Source organism: Electrona antarctica, assembly GCF_951216825.1.
Source record: "Electrona antarctica genome assembly, chromosome: 1".
Lineage (NCBI taxonomy): Eukaryota > Metazoa > Chordata > Actinopteri > Myctophiformes > Myctophidae > Electrona > Electrona antarctica.
The window spans coordinates 9,586,679-9,612,833 of NC_136806.1; the positions used below are offsets into that span (position 1 = coordinate 9,586,679).

General features: G+C 45.2%; 1 protein-coding gene across 6 annotated transcripts in view; it reads right to left on the bottom strand.

Moving 5' to 3' along the window:
- Positions 1–22,910, bottom strand: part of chd8 (chromodomain helicase DNA binding protein 8) — a 62,590-nt gene extending 39,680 nt beyond the window's left edge. Inside the window, exons 1-15 of one of the 6 annotated variants that reach the window (XM_079509995.1) lie at positions 22,796–22,910; positions 21,643–21,876; positions 20,495–21,516; positions 17,494–17,796; positions 15,920–16,033; positions 13,631–14,127; positions 13,159–13,267; positions 11,468–11,710; positions 6,173–6,241; positions 5,742–5,797; positions 4,938–5,055; positions 3,844–3,927; positions 3,062–3,199; positions 2,404–2,525; positions 769–1,012 (exon numbers count right to left, since the gene is read on the bottom strand). In XM_079509995.1, the coding sequence (XP_079366121.1) occupies positions 769–1,012; positions 2,404–2,525; positions 3,062–3,199; positions 3,844–3,927; positions 4,938–5,055; positions 5,742–5,797; positions 6,173–6,241; positions 11,468–11,710; positions 13,159–13,267; positions 13,631–14,127; positions 15,920–16,033; positions 17,494–17,796; positions 20,495–21,442 (3,045 nt within the window). In that variant the 5' untranslated portion in view covers positions 21,443–21,516; positions 21,643–21,876; positions 22,796–22,910. Of the gene's footprint in view, positions 1–768; positions 1,013–2,403; positions 2,526–3,061; positions 3,200–3,843; positions 3,928–4,937; positions 5,056–5,741; positions 5,798–6,172; positions 6,242–11,467; positions 11,711–13,158; positions 13,268–13,630; positions 14,128–15,919; positions 16,034–17,493; positions 17,797–20,494; positions 21,532–21,638; positions 21,877–22,366; positions 22,386–22,795 lie in introns of those variants that run through there. The other 5 variants (XM_079509992.1, XM_079509993.1, XM_079509994.1 and 2 more) reach the window with 5 other exon arrangements.
- Positions 22,911–26,155: the final 3,245 nt, after the last annotated feature.

Consider the following 26,155-nt stretch of genomic DNA (forward strand, 5'->3'; position numbering starts at 1 on the left):
CACTAGGCCGAGGAAGAAATGCCACATGAACATTTTCAACTCAGCCTCATGGTGGCGCTATAACTGGCCGAAAAGTGTTTTTACCTCCAACTGCACGGATCTGTGGATAACTTTGTATGCCAACTCCCTATAGGCCAAGGAAAAACCTTTGCCTGGAATTTTTCACATCTGCTCTTTATAGCGCCACCTGGAGGCCGACATATGTAAAACACATTTTCTAATATTACTTCTTCAGATTGTATCCAAATGTCACGCAAATCGGTACACATGCTCTTCATAGTCATGTGATCAAGACGGTTCGTTTGATTTCTCATAATCCACCCGCATTGGCTACGATTGGCTTCTAAACTTTTCAGGAGTAGCCCGCTTTGTACCCATTTTGTACAAATCGCCACAACTACTCAACGCAGCGTCCGATTGTGGTGAAACTGTGCATGCATATTCACACTAGACTTTGGAAGAAATGCCACTTGACAGTTTTCAAATCAGCCTCATGGTGGCGCTACAACAGGCCAAGCCGCATCACACACACACACACACACGTTTATATTGCTCCTAAACATTTTGCCAAACATCACACACACACTCTCCTGGTGGAGACCTGTGCCCAGAAGGGCACTTTTTCTAGTTTCATCCTCCTTTTGGATCGTTTACTTATATTATGTTCATCCATTTATAAAAATGCCAGTGATTTCAGTTATTTGTCATCTTCAACTAAAATGTGTAATCTTGACAGCCCTACGCCTCAGCAACGCAACACACGCATACCTTCTCGTCCTTGCAATACATCTCGTACTGCTGGATCATCTGCCTGCTGGCCAGGCTGCCGTGGTAGACGATGGCGTTCATGTCGGTCCACGTGACGAACTCTCTCTCCCAGTTGGTGATGGTGGAGAGCGGGGCGATGACCAGGAAGGGCCCGTGGATGCCCGCGTCAGTTATATCTTGCAGCAGCGAAATGGACTGGATGGTTTTCCCCAGTCCCATCTCGTCTGCCAGGATGCAGTTCTGCCTGGAGGGGTAGGAAGGTTACACAAAAGAGAGAGAGAGTGGATTGTGACTTCATGAAGAATATACACACACATCACGACATGTAGTAGTAGTCCCACGCTGATATTCAATATGTCTCCGTATTGTGACATTTCTTTTCGAACTGCCAAAATAGTACAATTACACGATGTACTTCTGTAGGTACTTTTGAATTTACTGAAATGAAACGCACACATTCTCACCCGAGGTTGTGCTGTGGACCGTACCAGTACGGCTGTAATAATTGAGTCAAAGCTGCAAGTGTAGGTAGCCATATTATGGTTTTGTTGATACATTTTCTGTTATGTGGCTGTGTCAACAAATGTGACCAGATTTGACTGAGAGACTGCCATCATATCATATCGTTAATAGCACAGGCAGACTCTTCACATACTAGAGCATGTCTGAAATAAGTGTCAGAGCTGAAATCGACATGTAAATATGAAATAAATGCTTAAACATGTAGCTAGGTGTAATGTTAGAGACCACAGAAGTGAACCTTTCAAGCCTGTTTTCTCAACTCGCTGTTTTCTGCAAGACATTACTCTATAAGCCATATCTCCAAAACTGGTGGGTCAAACTGAACAACCAATGTCAATTTGAAGCTATGATTCCCTGCTTTCATATGACCCTCAGTCAAATTTAGTCACACATATAGATCCAACAGAAATGCTGCAAAAGCAATGTGTAAACAGTCAGGTCTGACCGGTTGGTAAACAACAGGCTACCGTTACCTCTAGTAGTCTAGTCTACCTCTTAGCGGAGTGACACTGAATGCTTCGGTAAAACGTTGCAGTGCTGTTGTATTGTATTATAACAGCACTCATGAAATGCCTCTTGTCCAACCAAATCGCTTGACCGGAAACCAACTGCACTATATAATTGTGAATAACACAGATTAAAGTGAAAGCAACTGATAGATTAACCCATTTTGACCTGAGATCAGATTCTAAAAATGTCTTCTACATCCTGACAGTTTTCTGAAAAAGCTATGTTTCTATGTCAGTCGTTCTTCGACTTTTCAAAAATAGCAGACCTACAAGCTCGTAGAGCGCCACTCGGTGGCGCGCTATGAGCTTGTAGATCTGCTATTTTTCAATAGCTAAAGCATAACATAATGCTAACACCAAAAGGGGTTCCCGCCCAAAATGGGTTAAGGTAGATTAGGTAAACGCATTTGGTGAATTATCTTTCCCTCACACTGTTCATTTGCTTCATTAGCCCTGAATCTGATTACATAATCTAACTACACAGCCAGGCACGTTAATGAAACCGCTTCAACAGCCGTCACCAACAAATAATATCTACGTTTCCATGGAGCTATCAAATAGAAATGCATGCATGTATGTATGTCATTAAGTCAATGTTCCATACCTGTTGTACCAGTTGAACAGAAGCCAGTTGACTCCTTCCAGCTGATACTCTCTCAGGATGTTGCCACTCTTGTATTCTTTGGTCTCCTCCAACTTTTTCCAGGTGCTGGCTGGGGGCCTCGGCTGAGAGAGAGAGAGAGAAAAGGAAAAGCTGGTTAAAAGAAACACCCAGGACGATGACGACACAGGAAGACTAGCTGACGTTAAGACGTCAGCTAATGGGGACACGTATTAATAAACAAATAAAACGGTAACAAGTTGTGAGCGCACACTTCATGCACAGTTCACTTGGGCAAGTCATAGACCGTTAACTCGTGCAGAGCATGTGGAAAGCGCCGCCTACGCCCGTGCTCGGCGGGCTGCGATACGTCACCGACCCCTACCCTTACGTTTTCTAAGCCAGCTCCACGGTTTCCCTTTCCGTGATGCCATGGGCCCGAGAATATACACGAACAGCGGACACACGACGTTCACAGAGAAGCAACAACAACAACAACAACACAACCTGCCCAGCATGGGAAACACATGGCCAATGGGCAAAGATAAAGTGTTGTGTGGGTCTCACTCGGATCGCACTGCGACACAGACGCGTGGCGTTAAGACGCTCGACCCGGCTGCGGTGGGTCGAGAAGTCTAATTATTATACACAAGCAACTTACCGTTCTCTTGATCTTGATCTGTCTGTTCTGGAGCTTTCCAAACTCTTCCACCTTGCCCTCGTCTACGTCCTCCTTCAGCTCCCAGGTGGCGTCCTCATACGGCAGAGAGCCCCACTTCACCAGGTAGTACACCACCGGCTGGAGAAACACCACCAGATAAAACAACAATTGAGGGATGGACGTTATTTCAAATTCGCCGATGTGAGAGACATCAGCCTGTGATGTAAATAGGTTTTCAATGTAATGAGTCCCGGGATGCAGGGATGGTCTTTTAGATGAGTCCCAGGGACATTCCACTTAAACGATGTTAGGAGTCATATTTAGTTTATTTATTTATTTTTTACAAATTGCAGCATCTAACTACCATTTCATTTTATATGGTTATAATGTGGTTATATTCATGTAGAAAAAAGAAGAAATGATTATTATCATAACTAAAGCTAGCAAAATAAACTAGATAATAGAAAACAGTACAGTAGTGCATTCCGTGGATGCAGAGGTATTATAAACCTCTATACTACTATAAACTGCGTTTTGGGATGCAAAATGCACCCCATTTTAATCTCTGATCAGCTATTGAAAATATTCGTATTGTCATTGCATTTTTTTTTTCAACTGCGTATGGTGAAAAATAAACAAATTATCTCCTCTCCAATGGCTCCAAATTCCAATATTCATAAGCTACTTTCACTAGTTTATAGGCTACAGGTAGACCTTTACAAGGCATTTATTGTCACACTCTTGCCAGCAGAGTATCGTCAAAGAAAAGCCTGAACTCTCACCTCTCCGTTATCCTTGTCCACACTGTGGGAAACGTCTAGAATCCGGTCTACCTCCATGTAGTCTGGGTTGAACGGCTCTTCCTCCTGGACGCAGACAAACAAACACATGGGGTGAGGAGGAGGACAACTCAACTAGGTCAGACAAGGTACTGTAACAAAGGCTTTCACCTAGAGCTCCATATATGGAGACAACGGAGATATCTAGTGTTGACATCAGGTTAATATTAGTGGCGAAAACTTCTGGGAACTCAGATTAGGTTAATATAGAACTCCATACATGGATTGGCAGACATTCAGCCAAACCCTATATCATACATGGGTAACTGGCGGCCCGGGGGCCACATGCGGCCCCCACCATCACTTAATGCGGCCTGCAGGCTAATCAAAATACTGATATAGTATTGATTTCAGCTAATTACTAGTATTAAAATGTTATCATCTTTTTTTAAAGTCCAATGCATTGGTATTTAGTTCATAAAGTTAACAAAACTATAACAAAATGCAGTTGAAATTGAATAAAAAAAGGTTACTTTTCAGGATTCCAATTCAAAAATAGCAAAAACGCATTCAGGATTTCAATTCAAATATAGCAAAAAATAGCCGGTCTACAAGCTGACGTGTTGAGCTTGTATACCGGCTATTTTTGCTACAACAGTAATATGCAATGTGGCCCTCTGGAGTGAGTGTGGAAATATGGTGGCCCTCTCCATGGTCAAAGTTGCCCACCCCTGCCCTACTGTATATAATCCAGGGATGCAAGAGGTTTCTGAAACCTTACCTTGTGATATTTACTGCACTGTACGGTACAGTTTTATCGTTACATTGTTATAGTTGTGGTGCTCAGTGTGAGTGGCCCCTTTGGGCTGCTCAACAGTGCCACTTTAGGTCACCCAGCGGTATTGCAGCTGTTCATACCCCAAACGGGACAGACATACGGACATAGGGACACACGGTGCGGCCAGTAACAAAATGCATGGGAGATGGAAATAAAAAGTAAATAAATACATTAAAAAGAAAAAATACAAATCGCCACACCACGCAGCGCAGCGCAGCGCAGCGCAGCGCAGCACAGCACAGCACAGCACAGCACTCACCTCCTGGAAGAAGGTTCGCATCTGGGCATATTTGGTTTTGAACCTCTTGAGCTTCTGATGGATCCTCTTGTCTCTCTCCAGCTGCACCAGCGTGGCCCACTCACAGTGCAGATAGGAGCTGAGAGGAACAGAAAAGGAACGCTCATTATACCCCCTAACGTTAACGTTATGACCCTAACCCACTCACAGTGCAGATAGGAGCTGAGAGGAACAGAGAAGGAACGCTCATTATACCCCCTAACGTTAACGTTATGACCCTAACCCACTCACAGTGCAGATAGCTGATTTACGGTTGGGACGTCATCCAAAGTGTCCCCCCTCCATTTTAATGCATGGGATCCAAAATCTTAAAACGTGAATAACTCTTGATCTAAATCAATGCTTCCAATTCTAACCAAAGATTGAGTTTTTGGCGGCCCATCGCGGTCCCGTCGCTAGTCGCGTTCGAAGTAATCATACCTACGTTGGTTGTCGATCCTCCAAAGGGTCTTTTGGCTACATGCTATTATATCTAGCACCTTCCAAGATGGCACCGTGCCACCTTGAAATGGGCTCTGATGCTGCAAATGGCTGGACGCACGGTTTAATGGTTCCAAATACCCCCGGGCGATCAGAGTGTTAACGTTATGACCCTAACCCACTCACAGTGCAGATAGGAGCTCAGAGGAACAGAGAAGCAACGCTCATTATACCCCCTAACGTTAACGTTATGACCCTAACCCACTCACAGTGCAGATAGGAACAGAAAAGGACACAGAAAGGGCAGTTCAATGACACGCACAAGGTGTCATGATGTCAACTTACTAATTCTTGTATTTGACAAAGAATTCTTCGAGGTTGATGTACTGGCCTGGAGAAACCTAGGAAAAGAGAGGAGAATATAGCAGGTTGTGAGGTTGTTCTTCCTTTTATTTTATCCCGAAACATTAAGACCAGGAACGCCTATACGTCATTATACCTTTAAAACCGGGAAAGCATCGGTTTCATTTTAGATGTTGCTACAGTATGTTCTGTATATATATATATATATATATATATATATATATATATATATATATATATATATATATGTCATTGTTATGTCTTGAAATTGTTTAGTGCAAGCCTACATAAGCACATCATATTGTGCTTTACAGAAGAAAAAACACGATTGGATTTTGATTACAAGCTTAAAGAATACTAAGAACTCAAATACTAAGTATTTGTTTGGTTAGAGATGCCTCCAAAAGTCCTACCTCTTTCTTGGTTATCCTCATAGACAGAACTTTGTCTACAATCGCTGCATCTTCCTCACTGGGGTTTTCCTGTAAGAAAATATATATATATTTTTTTAAAGTCTTTACAAAACATTTACCTCATGGCTCGTACACCCTTTACTATACCAGGCAAATCATTAACTAAGGAATAAAAACAACGGGATCGTAGGGTTGTAGTCTGAGTATAGTCTTTATATAGAGACGCTCAAAACGCAGCTGTCAAAACAACACAGGTAAGGTACTCAAAACTAGACACTTCACAAATGACGTCTGTCCCTGTCTCTCTCCCTACTAAATAAAAGAAACAGGAAAACAAACTTAAACCAACAATCAATTACTTTCAAACCCCCCCTCCCGTCCCAAACCAGTCCCAACGTTCTCTCCAAACGGAATAGTGGACGTTCGGGCAGTGCGCCCTATACAGTCTATTATAGTTCCTTTGATCCAACAAACGTAAAGTCCTTCCGCTCAAGGCGGTCCAAAAGAAAACGCGAACGGGGTACCGCTCAAAGCTTCAACTCCAACAAGGCACACGTTTAAAACGATCTCACCGGTAAGCGACGTCTTTGTCCGACAGCCCGCACGCCGGCAACTGCTTCCAAACGGTCGATAATCCTACGGTGCAGAGCCAAGCTCGTTGCTTCTCCCGATGGGCACAACTGTCCTTAGTATTGGCTGCAGACACTATGCTTAAACTTTACTCCTGTTCAAAAGTTGTCTGGCGCCTGGAGCTCCTCTTCTCCAACCGTGTAGGCCTACACTGTGTTTGTGATTCCCCCCCTTCCCCCGTGTGTCACTTCCTCTAGAAGTAACCTTGGGTGGCGACACCAGTGGCGTGTCCCTCACCCATGTGACAGACCCGTTACCTTTCTCATGAATAGGAAATAATAATACCATCACCGTCATTTCACATGTTACATTTCTCCTTTTATAAATAAATAACACGTACAGAACAATAAAGTAGAATGACATAAATAATGTGCTTTTGTCACACACTGCCCGATATTATGCTGTCGGGGACTCGCAGACAAAACCCGCCCGGTCTCACGCAAGATCGGGCTTTGATCACCGAGGTTTGGCTCGCTGTGTGAAAGGCTCTGCGAGAAGATAAAGAGCCGATAAAAGCGATCGCCGACGCCTTCCCGACCGTTTCTGAATATCTAGCAGGTTTGATATTTGTCTTTCTCGCCGACTGGACATCAGTGTGAACTGGGTTGCGTCCCGAGAAGGCCATATTACAGCCAATGAGAGCACAGGACAGCTGTGCTCATTCACTGACACTGTCCAATGAGAGCACAGGACAGCTGTGCTCATTCACTGACACTGTCTGTCTGTCTGTCTGTCTGTCTGTATCGATAGATGATCAGATGATAACTTTTATTCCTTGGGCAAATCCCTGTCGTACATGTTAATATTGGTAGCTATATGCACAATGTTGATGTTAAATAGTCAACGCATTTCACTTGAATAATGTTGATAATATTAAAACCGCATCGGAATCAACAGTGCAGAGTTGGTTCCAAATACCCCCGGGCGATCAGAGTGTTAACGTTATGACCCTAACTCGCTCACAGTGCAGATCGGAGCTGAGAGGAACAGAGAAGGAACGCTCATTATACCCCCCTAACGTTATAACCCTAACCCACTCTTTATACACACACACACACACACACACACACACACACACACACACACACACACACACACACACACACACACACACACACACACACACACACACACACACACACACACACACACACACACACACACACACACACACACACACACACACACACACACACACACACACACACACACACACACACACACACACACACACACACACACACACACACACACACACACACACACTTCGCCCTGTGTAGCCTGGCTATTCCTGTGTGTGTGGCGTGCACCCAGAGAGAGAGGGGGTGGTGTCCTGTGTCGGTCTCACGCTTGTATCACAGCATCCTGCACGTGCGTGAGATGTCAAAATGAATTGTAATAAAAACAAATGATGTCGCCTATATGCAGGGCAGGAATTTCACGGCGGCCACGGCGGCCATGGCCGTCGTTGCCCCTCTCTTTGGCCGTGTGCCCCTCGAAAAAGTATATGCCCATACGGCCACAGTGGCCGTGGTGCCCCGACCGGCGCCCACAGAAGTTCATTTTACCGTTTATCGCAATTTTCCAGTCATTACGGTAACCAATGTTCCCCTCACGTCCCGCGCAGAACAAATTTGTGTTGTAGTTGTGTTGCCATTTGCAAAGTGGTTTGATTATTTTGCGGTACTTTGCCTTAATAACTACCCCCGCTGCCGCTGGTCGTCATGACGCGCGCATACACACACACACACACACACACACACACACCCGCACGCCTCCTCCTCCGCGCCACACATACACGCACTGACAGAGTAAACAGAGGGCATTTAGCCCACACGCTGCCTACTAGTGTAGCTAATCTAGCTATCCGGTCAAACTGCAACTATCACTCAAAACAAAACAATGTTTCCTACAGTTGCGACAGTGTGGCGGTCCTACGTCACATGTATTAACGTTGGTCGGACATGGTCCAGCTGATTTCCTTTTGTCTAATGCGAAACAGCGTGGCTGTCCATACAAGGAGGAGATCTACCGAATCTATCTAGCCCACCAAAACAAACATAAATGTACTTTTGCGTCGCATTATGGATAGCGACAGAAAGACACCATGGATATAATTAAACAATTGTTCCCCTGTGCACAGCACACACTGTCTCCAGGTAAGAACAAAAAACTGATTTGAAGCTGCACTTTCACTTTGTGTTGACTTACTGCAGAGTCCTCAGTCCTGCAGCGGTGCAGCCCCACAATGGAGAAATTATCTGTCACTAACCTCTCTACAATGCCATGTTATTCAATATATTAGTTTAGCACAAAATATAGGCTTTTCTAAACCAAGCCCTTATTCAAAAGTTATGTAGGCTGTCATTGTATTTTATGTGAATTAACTCAGTTTAACCCAATGATCCTCAGCCATTTAAATTTCAAGGACCCCCAAATTAAATTTATATTAATTAGCCTAGGGTGACAGCCTGACAGGGTCCTAGGCCATTTCATTATGATTTTCATCTCTGGACTGGGTCCCCAAAACATGTTTACAATATTTTACAACAGTAGCTACTTATATTTTGTTATTTAAAGCTGTGATTATTTATTTAAGAAGCACTGTTCTGAACCAATGTTCATCGGAAAATCATTTTTTAATTGATGGCCTTCATGCCCTGGCACTTGGCCTTGTGCCCTTAAAAAGTTGACCACACTAAAGGCCAAGTGGCCTTGCCCCTAAAAGGATGAAATTCCAGGCCTGCCTATATGTATCGGATCCTGTCTGGATCGCCTCTTGGTGAACTCTTGCAGTGTGTGATGCCTAGTCGGCGACCAATCGTTTAGTGTGAAAGCCACAACGATATAATGACAGTCCATTTAAAAAAAAGACTCCTGCAGTGTGAGACACAACGATCTGATGACTCGCCAACAACTTTAAACTTCCTACAGTCTGTAGGGACCATAACAACTGAACTAAATATGTCCTAATGCATGGATAGTTTATGGTTAGAACCACAGCCACATTGCATCACTTGACACAAGCTTCCATCAACCTCATCTCAACATGAGAACCACAGCCACATTGCATCACTTGACACAAGCTTCCATCAACCTCATCTCAACATGAGAACCACAGCCACATTGCATCACTTGACACAAGCTTCCATCAACCTCATCTCAACATGAGAACCACAGCCACATTGCATCACTTGACACAAGCTTCCATCAACCTCATCTCAACATGAGAACCACAGCCACATTGCATCACTTGACACAAGCTTCCATCAACCTCATCTCAACATGAGAACCACAGCCACATTGCATCACTTGACACAAGCTTCCATCAACCTCATCTCAACATGAGAACCACAGCCACATTGCATCACTTGACACAAGCTTCCATCAACCTCATCTCAACATGAGAACCACAGCCACATTGCATCACTTGACACAAGCTTCCATCAACCTCATCTCAACATGAGAACCACAGCCACATTGCATCACTTGACACAAGCTTCCATCAACCTCATCTCAACATGAGAACCACAGCCACATTGCATCACTTGACACAAGCTTCCATCAACCTCATCTCAACATGAGAAACACCGGCATATTTTTGCATGACACAGTTGTGCGACAAAGAATAAAATAGCGGGTATGCACATGCATAAAGTGAGTGGAAAATCGAGTTTAACATTGTTTAACGTTGTTTAATGCAAATCAGATAGGACTTGGATGTATGGGCTATGTATGGGCTGTCAAGGCCAGAAAGTAGTTTGCCACTCAGCATCCCCGCATAACTTCCGGGTATGATGATGAATGATGTCACGCGCATGTGGCTCAAGAGGTAGAGCAGGTCATCCAATGATCCATGGGTCGGCGGTTCGAATCCCGGCTCCTCCTGGCTACATGTCGAAGTGTCCTTGGGCAAGACACTGAACCCCAAATTGCTCCCGATGTGCTGGTTGGTACCTTGCATGGCTTCCGCCGCAATCGGTGTATGAATGTGTGTATGAATGGGTGAATGTAATGCACAATCTATGTAAAGCACCTTGGATAAAGGCACTATATAAATGCACCATTTACCATTTACCCTCTCTATAACACTCAAGTGATTAATCAAGTACATTTTTGGTCAGGCTACATGGGACCGGTGTAGCCTGACCCTGCGTTGCGGGTTCGAGTCCCAATCTCAACGAACTGTGCCGCCACTATCAACAAGGCAAAAAAAGCCCCAAAACCACGTATCGATTACTTGATTAACATAGTGGCAGTCCTAACTAGTGCTGCACAATTTATTTCTGGATTAAGAGCGTCTGCTAAATGCCTAAATTGTAAATTTCAAATCAAATCAATTAGAGAAAAAGAAAATCGCCATTTAGATTCAGACACCTCATTTCCTAAATTTGAGCAAGAAAGGTGCAGCACTAGTTGGCTGTCCAATTCATTTTATTTACTCTTATGATTTTGATACTCGAGAGGTTTAAGTCGAGCACTTTGATGTTGTCAGTTTGAAGCCACAGTAGGCTGATTTAGTCGACTAAAATGTATTTTGGCGGACCTTGATGGTGTCGTAATGGCTGATTTTACACTTGCTGAAAATAGCCGATCTACAAGCCCACAACGTGGACTCGTCATAGTTTTAAGTCGACTAAATCAGCACTAGTCCGAAACACTCACCACAAAGAACTGCATGCTGGGCTGCCCGTCCACATCCAGTTCCATCTCCTTTTTGATCTGTGATGTCATGATCTGCGCGGCCGTCCCCCCGGCGGTGGCGGCGGCCGCCCCCCCGCTGATGGAGGCCACGGCGGCCGCGGTGCTCGTCACGTCCACGTCTTCCTGCTCGTCTTCGTCGTCTGTGATCTTGATGTCCAGGTCCTCCGTGTACTTCTTCCTCTTCACCACGCGGTTGGAACGCCTCTGCTTATGTGGACGGGACAGAGAAGAAGAAGAAGAGAGATGCTGCATTTTAACACCCTGAGTGGCAAGGACGGAGTTCTCCGATCCTATCAATTAGTAACGCCCAACGCTCAGGACGGAGATTATTGATATCAAAACCGATCGCATCACAGGCTGGGAGCGTCTGTTGCATAACACTCAATGTTATTTTCCGGTGGGACGTCATCGAAAATGTCCCCCCCCCCCCTCATTTTAGCCGACGAGATCGAAAATCTTAAAACATTAACACCTTGAGGGCCCGGACCTATTTAATCCATTAATAAAATGTGCCCATCATTTATAGCGCCCGGACCACTTTTACCGGCGCACCGGAAGTTCTTGTGAATGTCTGTGTAGCAGCTAACAATAGCCACACCACTCTAGAGTCGATCGACAACAACGGGAGGTAAGAATAAATCTATCGCGACTAGCGACTGATCAATTCAATTCCGTCCAATTCTAAGAAAAGATTGTGTGTTAGACGGCCCATCGCGGTCCCGTCGCTAGTCGCAATATAATTAATCATACCTCCCGTTGTTGTCGATCGCATCGAGAGTGTTTTGGCTACATCAAGCTACTTCAGCCACATAGCATCCGGTCCGTCGCTATATGTGCTCCGCTGCTATAAATCGCTGGGCGCTATGATTTAATGGATTAAAAAATCCTGGGCGTTCGGGGTGTTAATAAGAACGCCGGTTGCCATAATGCATATCATGCTATGTTATTTTTTTGCGTACTTATTTGAGTTAATTAATATAATAAATTGCAATCATAAATAACCCCAGCCACTATGCAAATACTGATACATAAATTAATTGTAGCTGGTATGTTTTTCTATTCAGGGAGCCATCTTGATCAGTAAAGTAGTCAAAGTGGCAGGTTTGGAGTCCGATTCCTGCCCTTGTACAGAAATTGCATGTGTTTATGTGGGGCGTGTGTGTGTGTGTGTGTGTATGTGTGTGTGTGTGTGTGTGTGTGTGTGTGTGTGTACCGTTGCCAAGTCTTCCTCAAGAGTAGTGGGTGAGGTGGGGCTCTGCTCCCCATGTGTGTGTGTGTGTGTGTGTGTGTGTGTGTGTGTGTGTGTGTGTACCGTTGCCAAGTCTTCCTCAATAGTGGGTGAGGTGGGGCTCTGCTCCCCATGCATGTGTGTGTGTGTGTGTGTGTGTGTGTGCGTGTGCGTGTGCGTGTGCGTGTGCGTGTGCGTGTGCGTGTGTGTGTACCGTTGCCAGGTCTTCCTCCAGAGTAGTGGGTGAGGTGGGGCTCTGCTCCCCATGTGTGTGTGTGTGTGTGTGTGCGTGTACCGTTGCCAAGTCTTCCTCCAGAGTAGTGGGTGAGGTGGGGCTCTGCTCCCCATGTGTGTGTGTGTGTGTGTGTGTGTGTGTGTGTGTGTGTGTGTGTGTGTGTGTGTGTGTGTGTGTGTGTGTGTGTACCGTTGCCAAGTCTTCCTCCAGAGTAGTGGGTGAGGTGGGGCTCTGCTCCCCATCCGAGTGGTCAGAACCGGTCCTTTTCCTTTTCTTGGCCCCAACTAGAGTGATGGTGCTGTCAAGAGACACGAGAAAGAGAAAAGGGAGAAAAAAAGGGTAAACACCTGCCAATCAATTCTCAAAAGAAAGACGGCAAACCACTCAAACAAGTACATCAGTCGTGCATTTAACCCATTTTGGGCGGGAACCCCTTTTGGTGTTAGCATTATGTTATGCTTTAGCTATTGAAAAATAGCAGATCTACAAGCTCATAGCGCGCCACCGAGTGGCGCGCTACGAGCTTGTAGGTCTGCTATTTTTGAAAAATGACTGACGACTGACATAGAAACATAGCTTTTTCAGAAAACTGTCAGGATGTAGAAGACATTTTAGAATCTGATCTCAGGTCAAAATGGGTTATTAAAAGAGTCCAGCTTACTTAAGCTTGGCTTTGCTCTTGCTCTTGCTTGCAGTGCCAGGCGTTCCCGTGCCTCCTCCTGCACCTCCCGTTGACTTGGCCTTGGCCTTCTTCTCTCCTCCGCCGGCGCTCTTCACCCCCGTCGCTCCTCCCGCCGGCGTGCTCTTCTTCTTGCTCCCGCCTCCGCTGGACTTCTTCTTGGTCGTGGTGACCACCGTGACGCTGCCCCCCAACTCCGAGGACGCGTGGCCGGCCGGAAGCTCGTCTTGGTTCAGAACCCGGGGCAGGTTCTTCTCGCCGCGCGCCTTGGCCCGTGCTATGGCCTCGGCCACGATGCGGTTGGCCTTCTCCTGCTTGCAGAGGGTTTCCACGCGGCGCACGGTGACCGGCTCCCCGCCGGCCTTGGTGATACGGATGGCCTGCGGCGAGCCGGTGGTGTTGGTGACGGCGCCTGTGGTCGACGTGTTGATGACCTTCACCACAGACATGGTGCCACCGGCTGAGGACGCCGAGCTCGTCTGAACAGCAGGAGACAAAGTCGATATATATATATACACATTAGGGGTGTCAAAAAAATCGATTCGAATGACGATTCCCATTATGAACGATTCAAAATAAAAAAATTAAAATAAATTGTTAAAGTTACAGGAGCTTTCCCTATATCGTGTTGGGAGGCATACTATGGTCCGACGGAGCATTGGTTCGAAGGAGCATTGGTCCGAGGTACGTTGGGGGTTGGGAGAGGGTTGGGGTTAGGTTTAGGTGTGCTGCCCCGTGGGAGGTTAGGGTTAGGGTTTGAGGTAGGTTGTCGTTCGGACCAATGCTCCGTCAGACCAAACACATGAATCCTATGGTGTTTGTGATATGAAATGTAAGCTTACCCCAATCACAGTAAACATGTCTTCAATCATTTTCAAGTTACTCCAGTCACTTCAGTTTAGCACAGCTGAGGTGTGTCTGTCAACGAGGATCCAGCTGACCCTCGTTGACATACTGATTAATATTACTTGCATCAAGGCAACTCTTTAGTGCGAGTGTGCCTCTAGTCTCTGTGCACTAACACAAGTTAGTGAGTTCAAAAGTACCTGTGTACTACATTATGGGTTTCTGCATACCATGCAATGTGTGCATTTTTACTAGCAGCTAGCCTAAGCCTACCAATTTTATTTATTTTACAGCAGTTTTTACTTGAATGTATTGTTCTGGTAACTGAGTGAGAAAAAGTAACTGAGTGTCCGACTCAGTCAGAGGTTAAAACGTGTCGTCTTGGATTTTCCTTAAAACCTTTACAATTATAAAAGCTTTTTACTTTTTTACTAAATGTACTCTGCTTTCATGACAGAAGACTGGAGGAGATCGTGCTGAAATCCTATGCAATCGTTTTTGGATCGGGAGGCATACTATGATCCGACGGAGCATTGGTTCGAAGGAGCATTGGTCCGAGGTGCGTTAGGGGTCGGGAGAGGGTTGGGATTAGGTTTAGGTGTGCTGCCCCGGGGGAGGTTAGGGTTAGGGTGAGGGTTTGAGGTAGGTTGTCGTTCGGACCAATGCTCCGTCGGACCAAACACATGAACCCTTTTGGATCGAGAATCGAGTTGAATGGAAAAAATCATGCCCAAAATAATTCACAGCCCTACTGTACATACATCGTCACTGTTGGGTGGATACCTCATAGATCCACACGTAGATTTTATTAATTATATAAATTGATCAATGAGCTTGCTCAAACTTTAACGGTTTTGGACGATGAGAGAAGTGAGCAAGTTTTGTTGGTCAAGTCATAGACCTGCTGAAGTGGCGTTTACGCCTCTGCTTCGTGGCCGTGATAAGTCACTGACTTTACGAAAGAACAACAACAACAACACAACCTGCCCAGCACGGAAAATACACGTTAGTGGGCAAAGACACATCGCTGTCTTCCTTCGTTTAACCCATTGTGGCCCTTTTGTTTTTTAAACATTATGTTATAATTTAGCTATTGAAAAATAGCAGATCTACAAGCTTGTAGGTATGCTATTTTTTGAAAAAACTTGAAATTGTGGCACAAATCTTTGAATACATATTACATATGCTTCTGGGGGAGTCCCTGGAACAACATATTTTCAGATAGGGGTCGGCGGCCAAATACATGAAAAAGGTTTAGCACCACTGACATAGAAACACAGGTTTTTCAGAAAACTGTCATGATTTACATTTTTTAAATTTCGACGTCGGGCCTAAATGGGTTAAAATGTACACTTTGTGTGTCTCTCTCTCATGCGGAGTCCATGATGCAGAGTGCGTCTGGGTATACAACATTCAGAGGCCTACCTGTGGCTGCAGCAGCATTTTGAGTGGCACGGCCACCCTCTGTCCACCTTGGCCCTGTGAGATCTGTAATAGCTGTGGGCTGCCCGTGTTGCCTGTTCCAGAAACCAACTGGTACTGGAAGGACACATACAGAAAGCAGGTCAGCGGCAGCGCTCCTCTGGGAATAATCATGTTTATACAAAAACACACAATATGGCATTCAAAGTCAACCACAATGAAGTATCAATTCGAATACTACTCTATTTTTGTGAGGCTTTGGTAGTTTATACAGCTGGATTCATGTGAAGACTTTCCCTGGCCTAGAAAGGACGTTATTGGCCTGGGCCATGGCTCAGTGGTCCAGGCACCTTGGCTGGTAATCCAGTCTGGCAGTGTGCCGCGGGTTCGACTCCCGATCCCGACGGCCTTTACTGCATGTCTTCCCCCCATCTCTCTCCCCATTTCCTGTCAGCCTACTGTCTGTCCCTCCATAAAATATACAAAATAAAGGCGAAAGCCACAAAAGAAACATAAAAAAAGGACGTTATTGCAGTACCAAACCAGGGCTGCACAATATTGCCTAAAGCAATTGGCAAATGGCAAGACTGATTGCAATTTCAGGTAAAGTTCTTCCAGACACTCGCAATATATTTGTGTTGAGCAGAACCCCAAACTTGTGAATTTTGTTGTGTGGGAATTTTTGGGGAAAGAAACATATTTTGTGTTTAGAAACCAAGTTTTCTAATAAATAAAAAACGAATTTTACAAACAAAACATGCAGCCTTGTAACAACATGCCCATATAACTTGGCAGCATAATTCCACACTAGAGCATTTGGTGAGCACAACGTTTTTCTCCAGGCTCAAGTTTATGCTCACTTTGATCAGATGTTTAACCAGAAATCTTGTGTTTATACTTTGATGAGTATTTGAGTACGTTACATTCCCTCGGGACAACTTCCCACAACAACCCTTTTAGCCGGGGAGCCACAGGCCCAAAAGCTCAAGGAATAGAGATTAACACCTTGAGGGCCCGGACCTATTCAATCCATTAATAAAATGTGCCCATCATTTATAGCGCCCGGACCACTTTTACCAGGTCACCGGAAGTTGTTGTGAATGTCTGTGTAGCAGCTAACAATAGCCACACCACTCTAGAGTCGATCGACAACAACGGGAGGTAAGAATAAATCTATCGCGACTAGCGACTGGACAGCGGAGTGCCGTCTAACACAGGATCTTTTTTTCTGAATTAGACGGGATGATTTAGATCGCGAGTTATGAACGTTTTAAGATTTTTGTTTTCGTCCGCTAAACAGGCAGGGAACATTTTCGATGACGTGTCACTGTTGTGCAACACCGAGGATTGGGCAACAAGCGCTCCTAAGCTGTGGAGCGATGCGATCGGTTTTGATATCATTAATCTCCGTCCCGATTATCAATCTCCGTCTGGGGCACTTGACCATGAACTTGAACTTGACGGTGATCTCCGTCTGGGGCCTCTAAACTGTTAACCTGTGATGTCATGACATACTTTTTATTTGTGTTTTTTTTCCTATTCATTCTGGCTCCACCGGCTATTTGTTCTTCTCCTACCTTCACTCCTCCCTGCACTCCGGGTGCTTGCTGCACCTGCAGCTGAATAGTGAGGACTTTGGGCTGGCCGCCGGCCTGCCCTGCCCGGGCCTGGGTGAGAGCTGCAAGCTGGCTCCCCTGGATCACAAACTTCCCCCCGGGGAGCTGGCCCAGCACAAGTCTGGTCTGGCCCTGCTGTTGCTGCACGTGGATCTGCTGCTGGCCCGTGCCGGCCGCCACCGTCACCGACTGACCCTGCTGGACGCCAAGGGAACCCGCCTGGGAGGCCTGGAGGACCAGGGTGATGCGTTTGGGCTCGCCACCCTAGTAGATAGTAGATACATGATGGGACATTCATTGGGATAACGATAATGAAATTATTTATACAATTTTATATAGCACATTTCTAGATATCGTCACGAAGTGCTTTACAGAACAGGGTAAAGGAAAGAAGATACAACAAAACATCAATGAATAAAATAGCAGGCACAAAATGTAAAATAGAAACATAGCCATATAATCAATGATGCAAAAATGAGGAAATTAAGAAAAGGCCTTAACATTTTCAGAAGTTTTCAGAAGAGTTTAGAAAGACGACACAGATTTTGCACATCTTAGGTCAACAGGTAGGGCGTTCCAAAGCTTGGGGGCCGGATTGCAAAAGCCCTGCCACGGTGCCACCCTTTATGATGAGATTTTGGATGGTCTGATGGAAGCCTTAGGCCTGACTCACACCTTTCGATCTAGCATACAACATTGATGCATGCTAGATGTAAAGAAAGGGTTTGTTTACATCTTGCCCCAATGCATTTCCAATGGAAGTCACATGGTTTGACACAACATTTGTGTTGTACGGCTTTCGGCAGTGTTTCGACTGCCCCCCACCCCCTCATACAACACAAATGTCGTGTCAAACCATGTGACTTCCATTGGAAATGCATTGCGAGCTTGCATCAGTAAACAAGTCTCATGCATCAGCTATACATCAATCTGTTGTGCACGTGTGAGTCAGGCCTTAAAGATGGATGGAGTGCCATGATTTTTGTATTTTTTCCAGTTTTTCATGTGTTTATACAGTGACAGTACTTCATTAGACCCCTTGTGGTTATTACGTGCAATGATATCTTCCTGGAGGCTAAATCCTTGACCTAAGCCCTCCCCCATTATCATACAACAGCTGTGGGTGAGGCTTCAGTTCAGGTGGATCACCACCCATCAGGCAAACCAGGCATACTTAATGAACTGGTGGGAAGTGTCCACATAGAAACGACAATTTAAAGGAGAATTCCATACTAAAGGCTTTCTTACCTTTCTTTGTAGTTGTTACGTCCCCACCAAAGAGGTCCAGGTGTTATTTTGTGCAAAAGCTCCTTATTGGCTATTTCCCCTACCATAAGCCCTAAATTAATTGCATTGAATGGAATGGGAATTGAATGGGGATATGGGGTGTTGTGCTAATTCGCTTATTTCCATCGCTCAAAATTATTATTTTTTTTGTATATATCCTCTCTTCATAATGTAAATAATATCCCAAGCGGCACACTTTACTACTTATTTCGCGAATTAGCACAACACCCCATAGCCCCATTCAATTCCCATTCAATTCAATGCAATTCATTGAGGGCTTATGGTAGGGGAAATAGCGTTTTTGCACAATAAACACCTGGACCTCTTTGGTGGGGACGTAACGACTACAAAGAAAGGTAAGAAAGGTAAAAACAAATACCGGTACTGTACAAATACCGGTACTGTACACTTTGACAAAGTTCTTCCTCCTTGACCTTATATAATAATAGTTCCTGATGATCATGTTTTAGGGTGGGAAAAAAACCACGGCACTCCATCTTTAAAGTGACCTTCCAATGATTTTTCAACCAAAAATTAAGTCTAAGTTACCCAGCAAACAGCTACAACGTTCAAAAATATAAGTAACAAGGCTTAATTTGAAGTGTTTATTTCCTGTTCTCTCTTGCCCTGTGTGATATAAATAACCTTACTGTACGTGACAATTATAGAGTTATTATTTTACTTCTGCTATGTAGATGCTCTAAAATACCAGAAATAATTTTTAATTACCGACTGTCAATCCTGGATGGTAATAAAATGAACACAGGATGTGGTAGTTTGCAGAAAAACTGTAATCATCACAAATTAAGTTGAAAATTATATTACCAATGTTCCCTCAGTAATGTAATACTAATCCTGCAGGATTTGTTAGAGCAAGTCACTGTAAAGAGATTTAAGATGGTTTGGGAACTGTTTACTTTGTAGTGCGCCTCGAGGATTTATGTTTAATTTCTCGGTCCATTCTGACCCGTTGGGTTGTTTTCATGAGACTAAATAAGGCTTTGGAATTCCACAAACAGGACTATTAGAACCACAATGGAAACTAGTACCCAGGACTATTAGAACTAGTACCCAGGACTATTAGAACTAGTACCCAGGACTATTAGAACCACAATGGAAACTAGTACCCAGGACTATTAGAACCACAATGGAAACTAGTACCCAGGACTATTAGAACCACAATGGAAACTAGTACCCAGGACTATTAGAACTAGTACCCAGGACTATTAGAACTAGTACCCAGGACTATTAGAACCACAATGGAAACTAGTACCCAGGACTATTAGAACCACAATGGAAACTAGTACCCAGGACTATTAGAACCACAATGGAAACTAGTACCCAGGACTATTAGAACCACAATGGAAACTAGTACCCAGGACTATTAGAACCACAATGGAAACTAGTACCCAGGACTATTAGAACCACAATGGAAACTAGTACCAGGACTATTAGAACCACAATGGAAACTAGTACCCAGGACTATTAGAACCACAATGGAAACTAGTACCAGGACTATTTGGTGTTATCCTTTTAGTCCAAATGTCTGACTGTACCTCGTGCAGAGGATTAGACATTTCTGTCTAATCAAGTATTCAACCAATCAATCACAACTTCACAGAGACAGTGGAGGAACTCGACAAAGACAACCAAAACAAGAGACTAAAAGCCTCACCTGTTGTGGTACAGTAGTGAGGGTGACGCCTTGCGGTCTGCCTGTGGAAGCATTGCTGATTTGCGTGGCTGGCTGGAGCTGTATCTGAGCCTGGGGCTGGGGTTGAATCTGGACTTGGGTCTGGCCCTGGGCCGAGATCTGCATCCTCTGAACCGCCTGGCCCCCCTGCTGGGGCACCGTCGTCAGCAGCACCTGTTTCATCGGGCCGTTGGGAGACTGTATCAGCCTCTGCACCCCGGGAGAACCCACCTTGATTTGGGCATGACCCGGGCTGGCCTGGTTCAAGACCGTCCCCCCAGGCAATATGGACATGCCCGGTCTCAGCGGGGTGCCGGACAGCACCCGGATGACCTTGCCACCGGTTGCGCCCGTGGCCCCCGACACAGTCTGCAGCACTTGGGCTTGGCCCTGCGGGCCTTTGAGGATGACTATTTTCCCACCGGCCTGGGCAGTAATGGCAGCCAACTGCTGGGGGGTGAACTGGTGCGTGATCTGTGTGAAGCTCTGCGTGGTGGTGGTCGAGGAGCTAGACACCGTCATCGGTGAGCTCAACAGGACCGTGTGACCGGTGGTGCTGACCACAGGGATGGACGTGTGGGTCTGGACCGGCGCTACCGTCGCCACCGGAGCTGCGGCAGGTGTTGCTGCTGTCATGGTAACAGTCTGAGGAAGAGGAAGTGCCACCGGAGCTTGCTGCTGGATGAGGACTTGAGCTGGGGGGACAGGGTCTGACATGGTGAGGCCAGTGGCAGGATCGATGAGACCTGCGGTGAGCGAGAGTTCTGGAGTGGGCTCCGGGTCGGTGGGGGGGTCCACCTGGCCCAGGGCTAGCTTGAGGGCCTCCTCCACGGGGTCGGAGGAGCCCTGGGAGGAGAAAGCATCGTCTGGCAGCGCGTCCAGGTTAAACAGGGGCGTGTCCTCAAACAGGTCCATAATGGGGTCTGCCATCTTGCCCCCTCCACACAGGGAGACGGGGCAACCTCAAGAGACTCTCTGAGATGGAAGATGACCCTCCTTCAGTTCTTCAAAGAAAATAACTGTTTAAAGACAGAGAATATAAATGCAAAGTAGCCATCCCAATTAAATCAATTTGAACACAAGAAACATAATACACATAGCGTACTCAAATAAATCGCCGGATGACTTACCAAATAGGACAAGGTCTATTACAGACCTTTGTAGTTCAGTCTGTACCTCCAGATGACAGATATTGGGATTCCTCCGAGGGTAATATTGAAGGGGGAGTCTTAAATAAGAGAAAAAGAGTGCTCCAAGTAAGTCCTATAAATGTCCCCTTGTAGTGTCCTTCTGAGTTCCTACTTTGTGTGTGCGACAATACGATTTATCTCCAAGCCACAACGTCATTCCCTGAAGTGTTGTTCCTAAAAGCAGAGGAGGAACGTTAATTTAACAAAACCACACAGAACCTCTAGGCAAACACTAGCCTTATTAAGACCCAACCGCAGAAAGGGCCAGAAAAAGCACTAAGACTTATGTTTACATCATGTTTACACCGTTTTCAATTCATCACTTACTGTTACCGATTATATCAACAGGTTAACAGCAATGCTAGGCAATTCCTGTTATATAAAAGTTATCGTTTGTTTACCCACTAGCAGGGGTGTAACAGAGGGGATCCTGGGGATGTTGACATCAACACACTCACCATTCATAATAAGTACACAGTAAAAAACCCTCAGTGTCTGGTTCACTCACTCTTACACATAAAGTAACCCTGCGTGTTTTAAATAACACCTGTACACTCGTTGCATCTATACGCTTGTGAACTCAGGAGTTAAATAACCGTAGTAGTAGTGAATCAATGAATGGATGAACAAGGGTACTGATGCTGTTGCAGTCTTTCACACTCACATCACACAAACACCGTCAAGCTAGCACATTAGCCTGTGCTGCTAGCAACAAATGCCTCTTGTAAAAAGCACCACACATGTGATCAACATCTATAAAAATACGGTGAATGTGGGTGTTTTAAACCCAACGCGATCTTCTCCAGCTCAGTCATGTTTGTTGTTGTGGGTTTTTTACTACACATCGTTGAGTCAACTGGACTCGTTCATTTTTTTTTCTCTCCTCATCATCAACAAACCGGACCAAACCAAAGCAACGTGCCACAATAACCATCAACGGTTCCCACACACGGCTGGCTTTATAGGCCGCGATGCTGTTTCGGTTGGTGTGCGTCTGTCGTCCACAGCCCAAATATAACATCTCCACCCCGCATATCCATCCCATCCACTAGCCCCAAGTGTCCCGGTTATGATTTCGGGGTGGTAAATTTACCTTTGCATCGACACACATGGCTTTCTCTCCGTCTCACAACACTGTACAGATTACAGGAAACGGCCAGCGACAGAGCAGGAACTAACATTCCTGCCCAGAGAGCAACACCCCCCCACCCCACCCCCACACGTGACCGACGCCGTCCGACGCTCCCATTGGCCGGGGGCTTCCGTGGCCGGCAGCATGCCGCGGTCTCATTGGCTCGGAGCCCCCGTCCGTCACGCCGTAAGCGATATTGTGGGCGGGGACTCGTAGTAGAGAGCAAGCTGCTAAATGGACGTAGTTGGGTTGAGAGAACAATAAATGCGGCCTAGCTGGGATCCTTTTAGGTTTGGGACTGTTGATGTTTATATTATAAGTAACTGTCATCATCACAGATCGTGATGCTGATCTGATGATGCGCGCACAACACAAAATGTAGTGTTTTTTGTACATTCACTGAACGGGTTTTTGTTTTCCTGTTCATTAACGCGTCTGGAAACGAATTCCTATACCGTACCAGTGCAACAACACAACACCAATACGTTAATATAATAATGACCTTAAGGGTTTGTTTTTTTTCCCGACTGTGCCAGACAAATACAAAATTATGAATATGAACGGAAACCACAATATTGTGGCGTGGATGTTCTCCAGAAATACTCGTCAAAACAAAGCTCTGGACAATAGTCTGCGGCAGATTAAAATATTAATAATAAATAATTCAGAAATATTGATAAATTAACCATTACCCCCTTTGGTGGGTCCTTTGTCCTTTCAGTGGGCCATTGATGACACTCATATTGTCCCTGCTGTTGAGTTTAATTAGGCCTTAAGTGCCCACTAGGTGGAGGCAAACATTGATAGCTGTGGTTATTAGGGCCATTTTAGACACTAATTGCTGCTCCTTAATTGACGCTCAAGGGGATTATGCTGCAGATGTTTTGCTTTGAATTATTGAGTTGAGTTGTTGAGCATTAATAGCTCTGTCACACTTTCATAATCGGTGACAAAAATGAAGCCCCACTCTGAAATCTCTGATAGGCTTGATTGATTGATTGAAATATTTATTAACAGTTTGCAGACTTACAGTACATTTCAAGCACAAACTCAATACAAAGACTGTTAACTGTGAGTGGACGACCCAATTAAGCATTACACTTGTTTACAAGAGGGTCCACCATGTTCAATTCATCAAAAAAGGCCTATCAGAAATGTACAAAAATGGCTACTACAAACACTGACTGATCTCAGTGGCTATTTTCAATGACTAGACAGACAAGAAAATAGCCATATCTGTTGTATGGGACTGTATTTCGCTTTGGAACAACATAGCTATCAGGATCTGAAGGCAAGCCTCACAAGTACAGGTATAGTAGGCCTACAGTACATGTACAGTTGTGTCCACAAAATGTGTGTGTGTGTGTGTGTGTGTGTGTGTGTGTGTGTGTGTGTGTGTGTGTGTGTGTGTGTGTGTGTGTGTGTGTGTGTGTGTGTGTGTGTGTGTGTGCGTGTGTGTGTGTGTGTGTGTGTGTGTGTGTGTGTGTGTCACAGCGAGACACAGAAAGTGTATTACTGTAAATATAGGCTAGTGAAAGCATGTACACAGTACACACTACACAGAGAAATGTTCTGTGTGTGTGTGTGTGTGTGTGTGTGTGAGTGTGTGTGCGTGCGGGCGTGCGTGCGTGCGTGCGTGCGTGCATGAGTGCATGTGATGCCATCGCCCACGCCCACACACACACACAGAGGAAGAGAGAGATTGTGCCATTGTGGCCGTGAACCAGGGGAGCGTAAGTGACAAGTTGTGACAGCACACCACACTTTATCCATGGTACTCCTGCAGAGATGTGCTTATGAGCTTGCCAAGGCCTCCATCTGTCTACAGATCCCTGTGTGGAGTATCCGCTTTTTTACCCACGCTCACACACTCTGCTCGCCATGCTGTAGTCTGTTCAGGCCATGCCAGCTCCACTGGGGAGAGCTATATTTACAAACAGCTGTCATGGCACTGGTTAGTTTAAGAATACCAAGGGAGAGATGCTGGATGAAACTGTCACAGACGTATCCTGTCCAGTACAAACTTACTTACAGTAGTTGTTGACAAAATATGCAGTGGAGAAAAATAATGCTTAATCATGATTAATAGTTACCTTACCCTGGAAAAAGGTTCGTTTCAGTAGGAGTTTTGTCCCCTCAGCCATCGCGGCATTAAACAAACTGCCCCGCCGATAAGTTGGTTCTGTATACAGTGGGGAACTCATGTTTTTGTTTGTCTTGGTGTTATGTTTTTCTGTACTATGTGTTGTTTTTGTTGTTGGTGTTGAACAGACCTGTGAAGATGAATATCCTTCGGGACAATAAACATTATTATTATTATTATAGTTAATGAGGGTTGGCAGTGCATTTCTGTGAACTTTACAAAAGACAAAATACACCGGAAGAGTGTTGTAATATCTGTATTTATTTATTTCAATATTATGTCTTTAATATAAATCTCATCGTAAACATACATTTGTTGCAGAGAGCCGTATCAGTCACAAGACGCAGCAGGACAAATACAAATGGTAAACTATAGAAAGGATGTTTCAAATGTTTTAAAATGAAAGGAAAATATAAGGAGCTCTTATTTAGTCATTGCACAGATCCCCACATTGCACGTAGATAATTTGTCAATTTATTACAATAACACCCCTCACCCCGCACCCCTCACCCCGCACCCCTCACCCCTCACCCCTCACCCCACACCCCTCACCCCACACCCCTCACCCCTCACCCCTCACCCCTCACCCCCCCTCACCCCTCACCCCACACGCCTCACCCCTCACCCCACACGCCTCACCCCTCACCCCTCACCCCGCACCCCTCACCCCTCACCCCTCACCCCTCACCCCACACCCCTCACCCCTCACCCCTCACCCCTCACCCCCCCTCACCCCACACCCCTCACCCCAAAACCCCAAAACCCCAAAACCCCAAAACCCATCAAACATTTATGCACAGAGACAGAAAATCTCAATCAACATAGAAAATGATTTTTTCCCCCCTTCGTTTATACAGACATATTGTTTTCTTGTATTATACTTTACCAGCCGAGGCTGTCAGAATAGTCTGTTTTGCATACATTGCATAACATTCTTTCTAATCTTTTATCGACATCGCTTTTGGAGAATGGAACAAGGAGTTGCAGACTGGAGACCAACCATTCCATCACCAAACTCAATGGTTTTCAACCCTTTTCACAAGGCTATAATTATTCATTCTGCATTTGAGCCACGCACCACCATTTGATGAGATTTAGCCTCTCCGACCCAAAACTAAAGAATATTTTGTTGTTGTTGGATAAGATTTTGTCCACAATTCCATGCGTTATTGATGTTG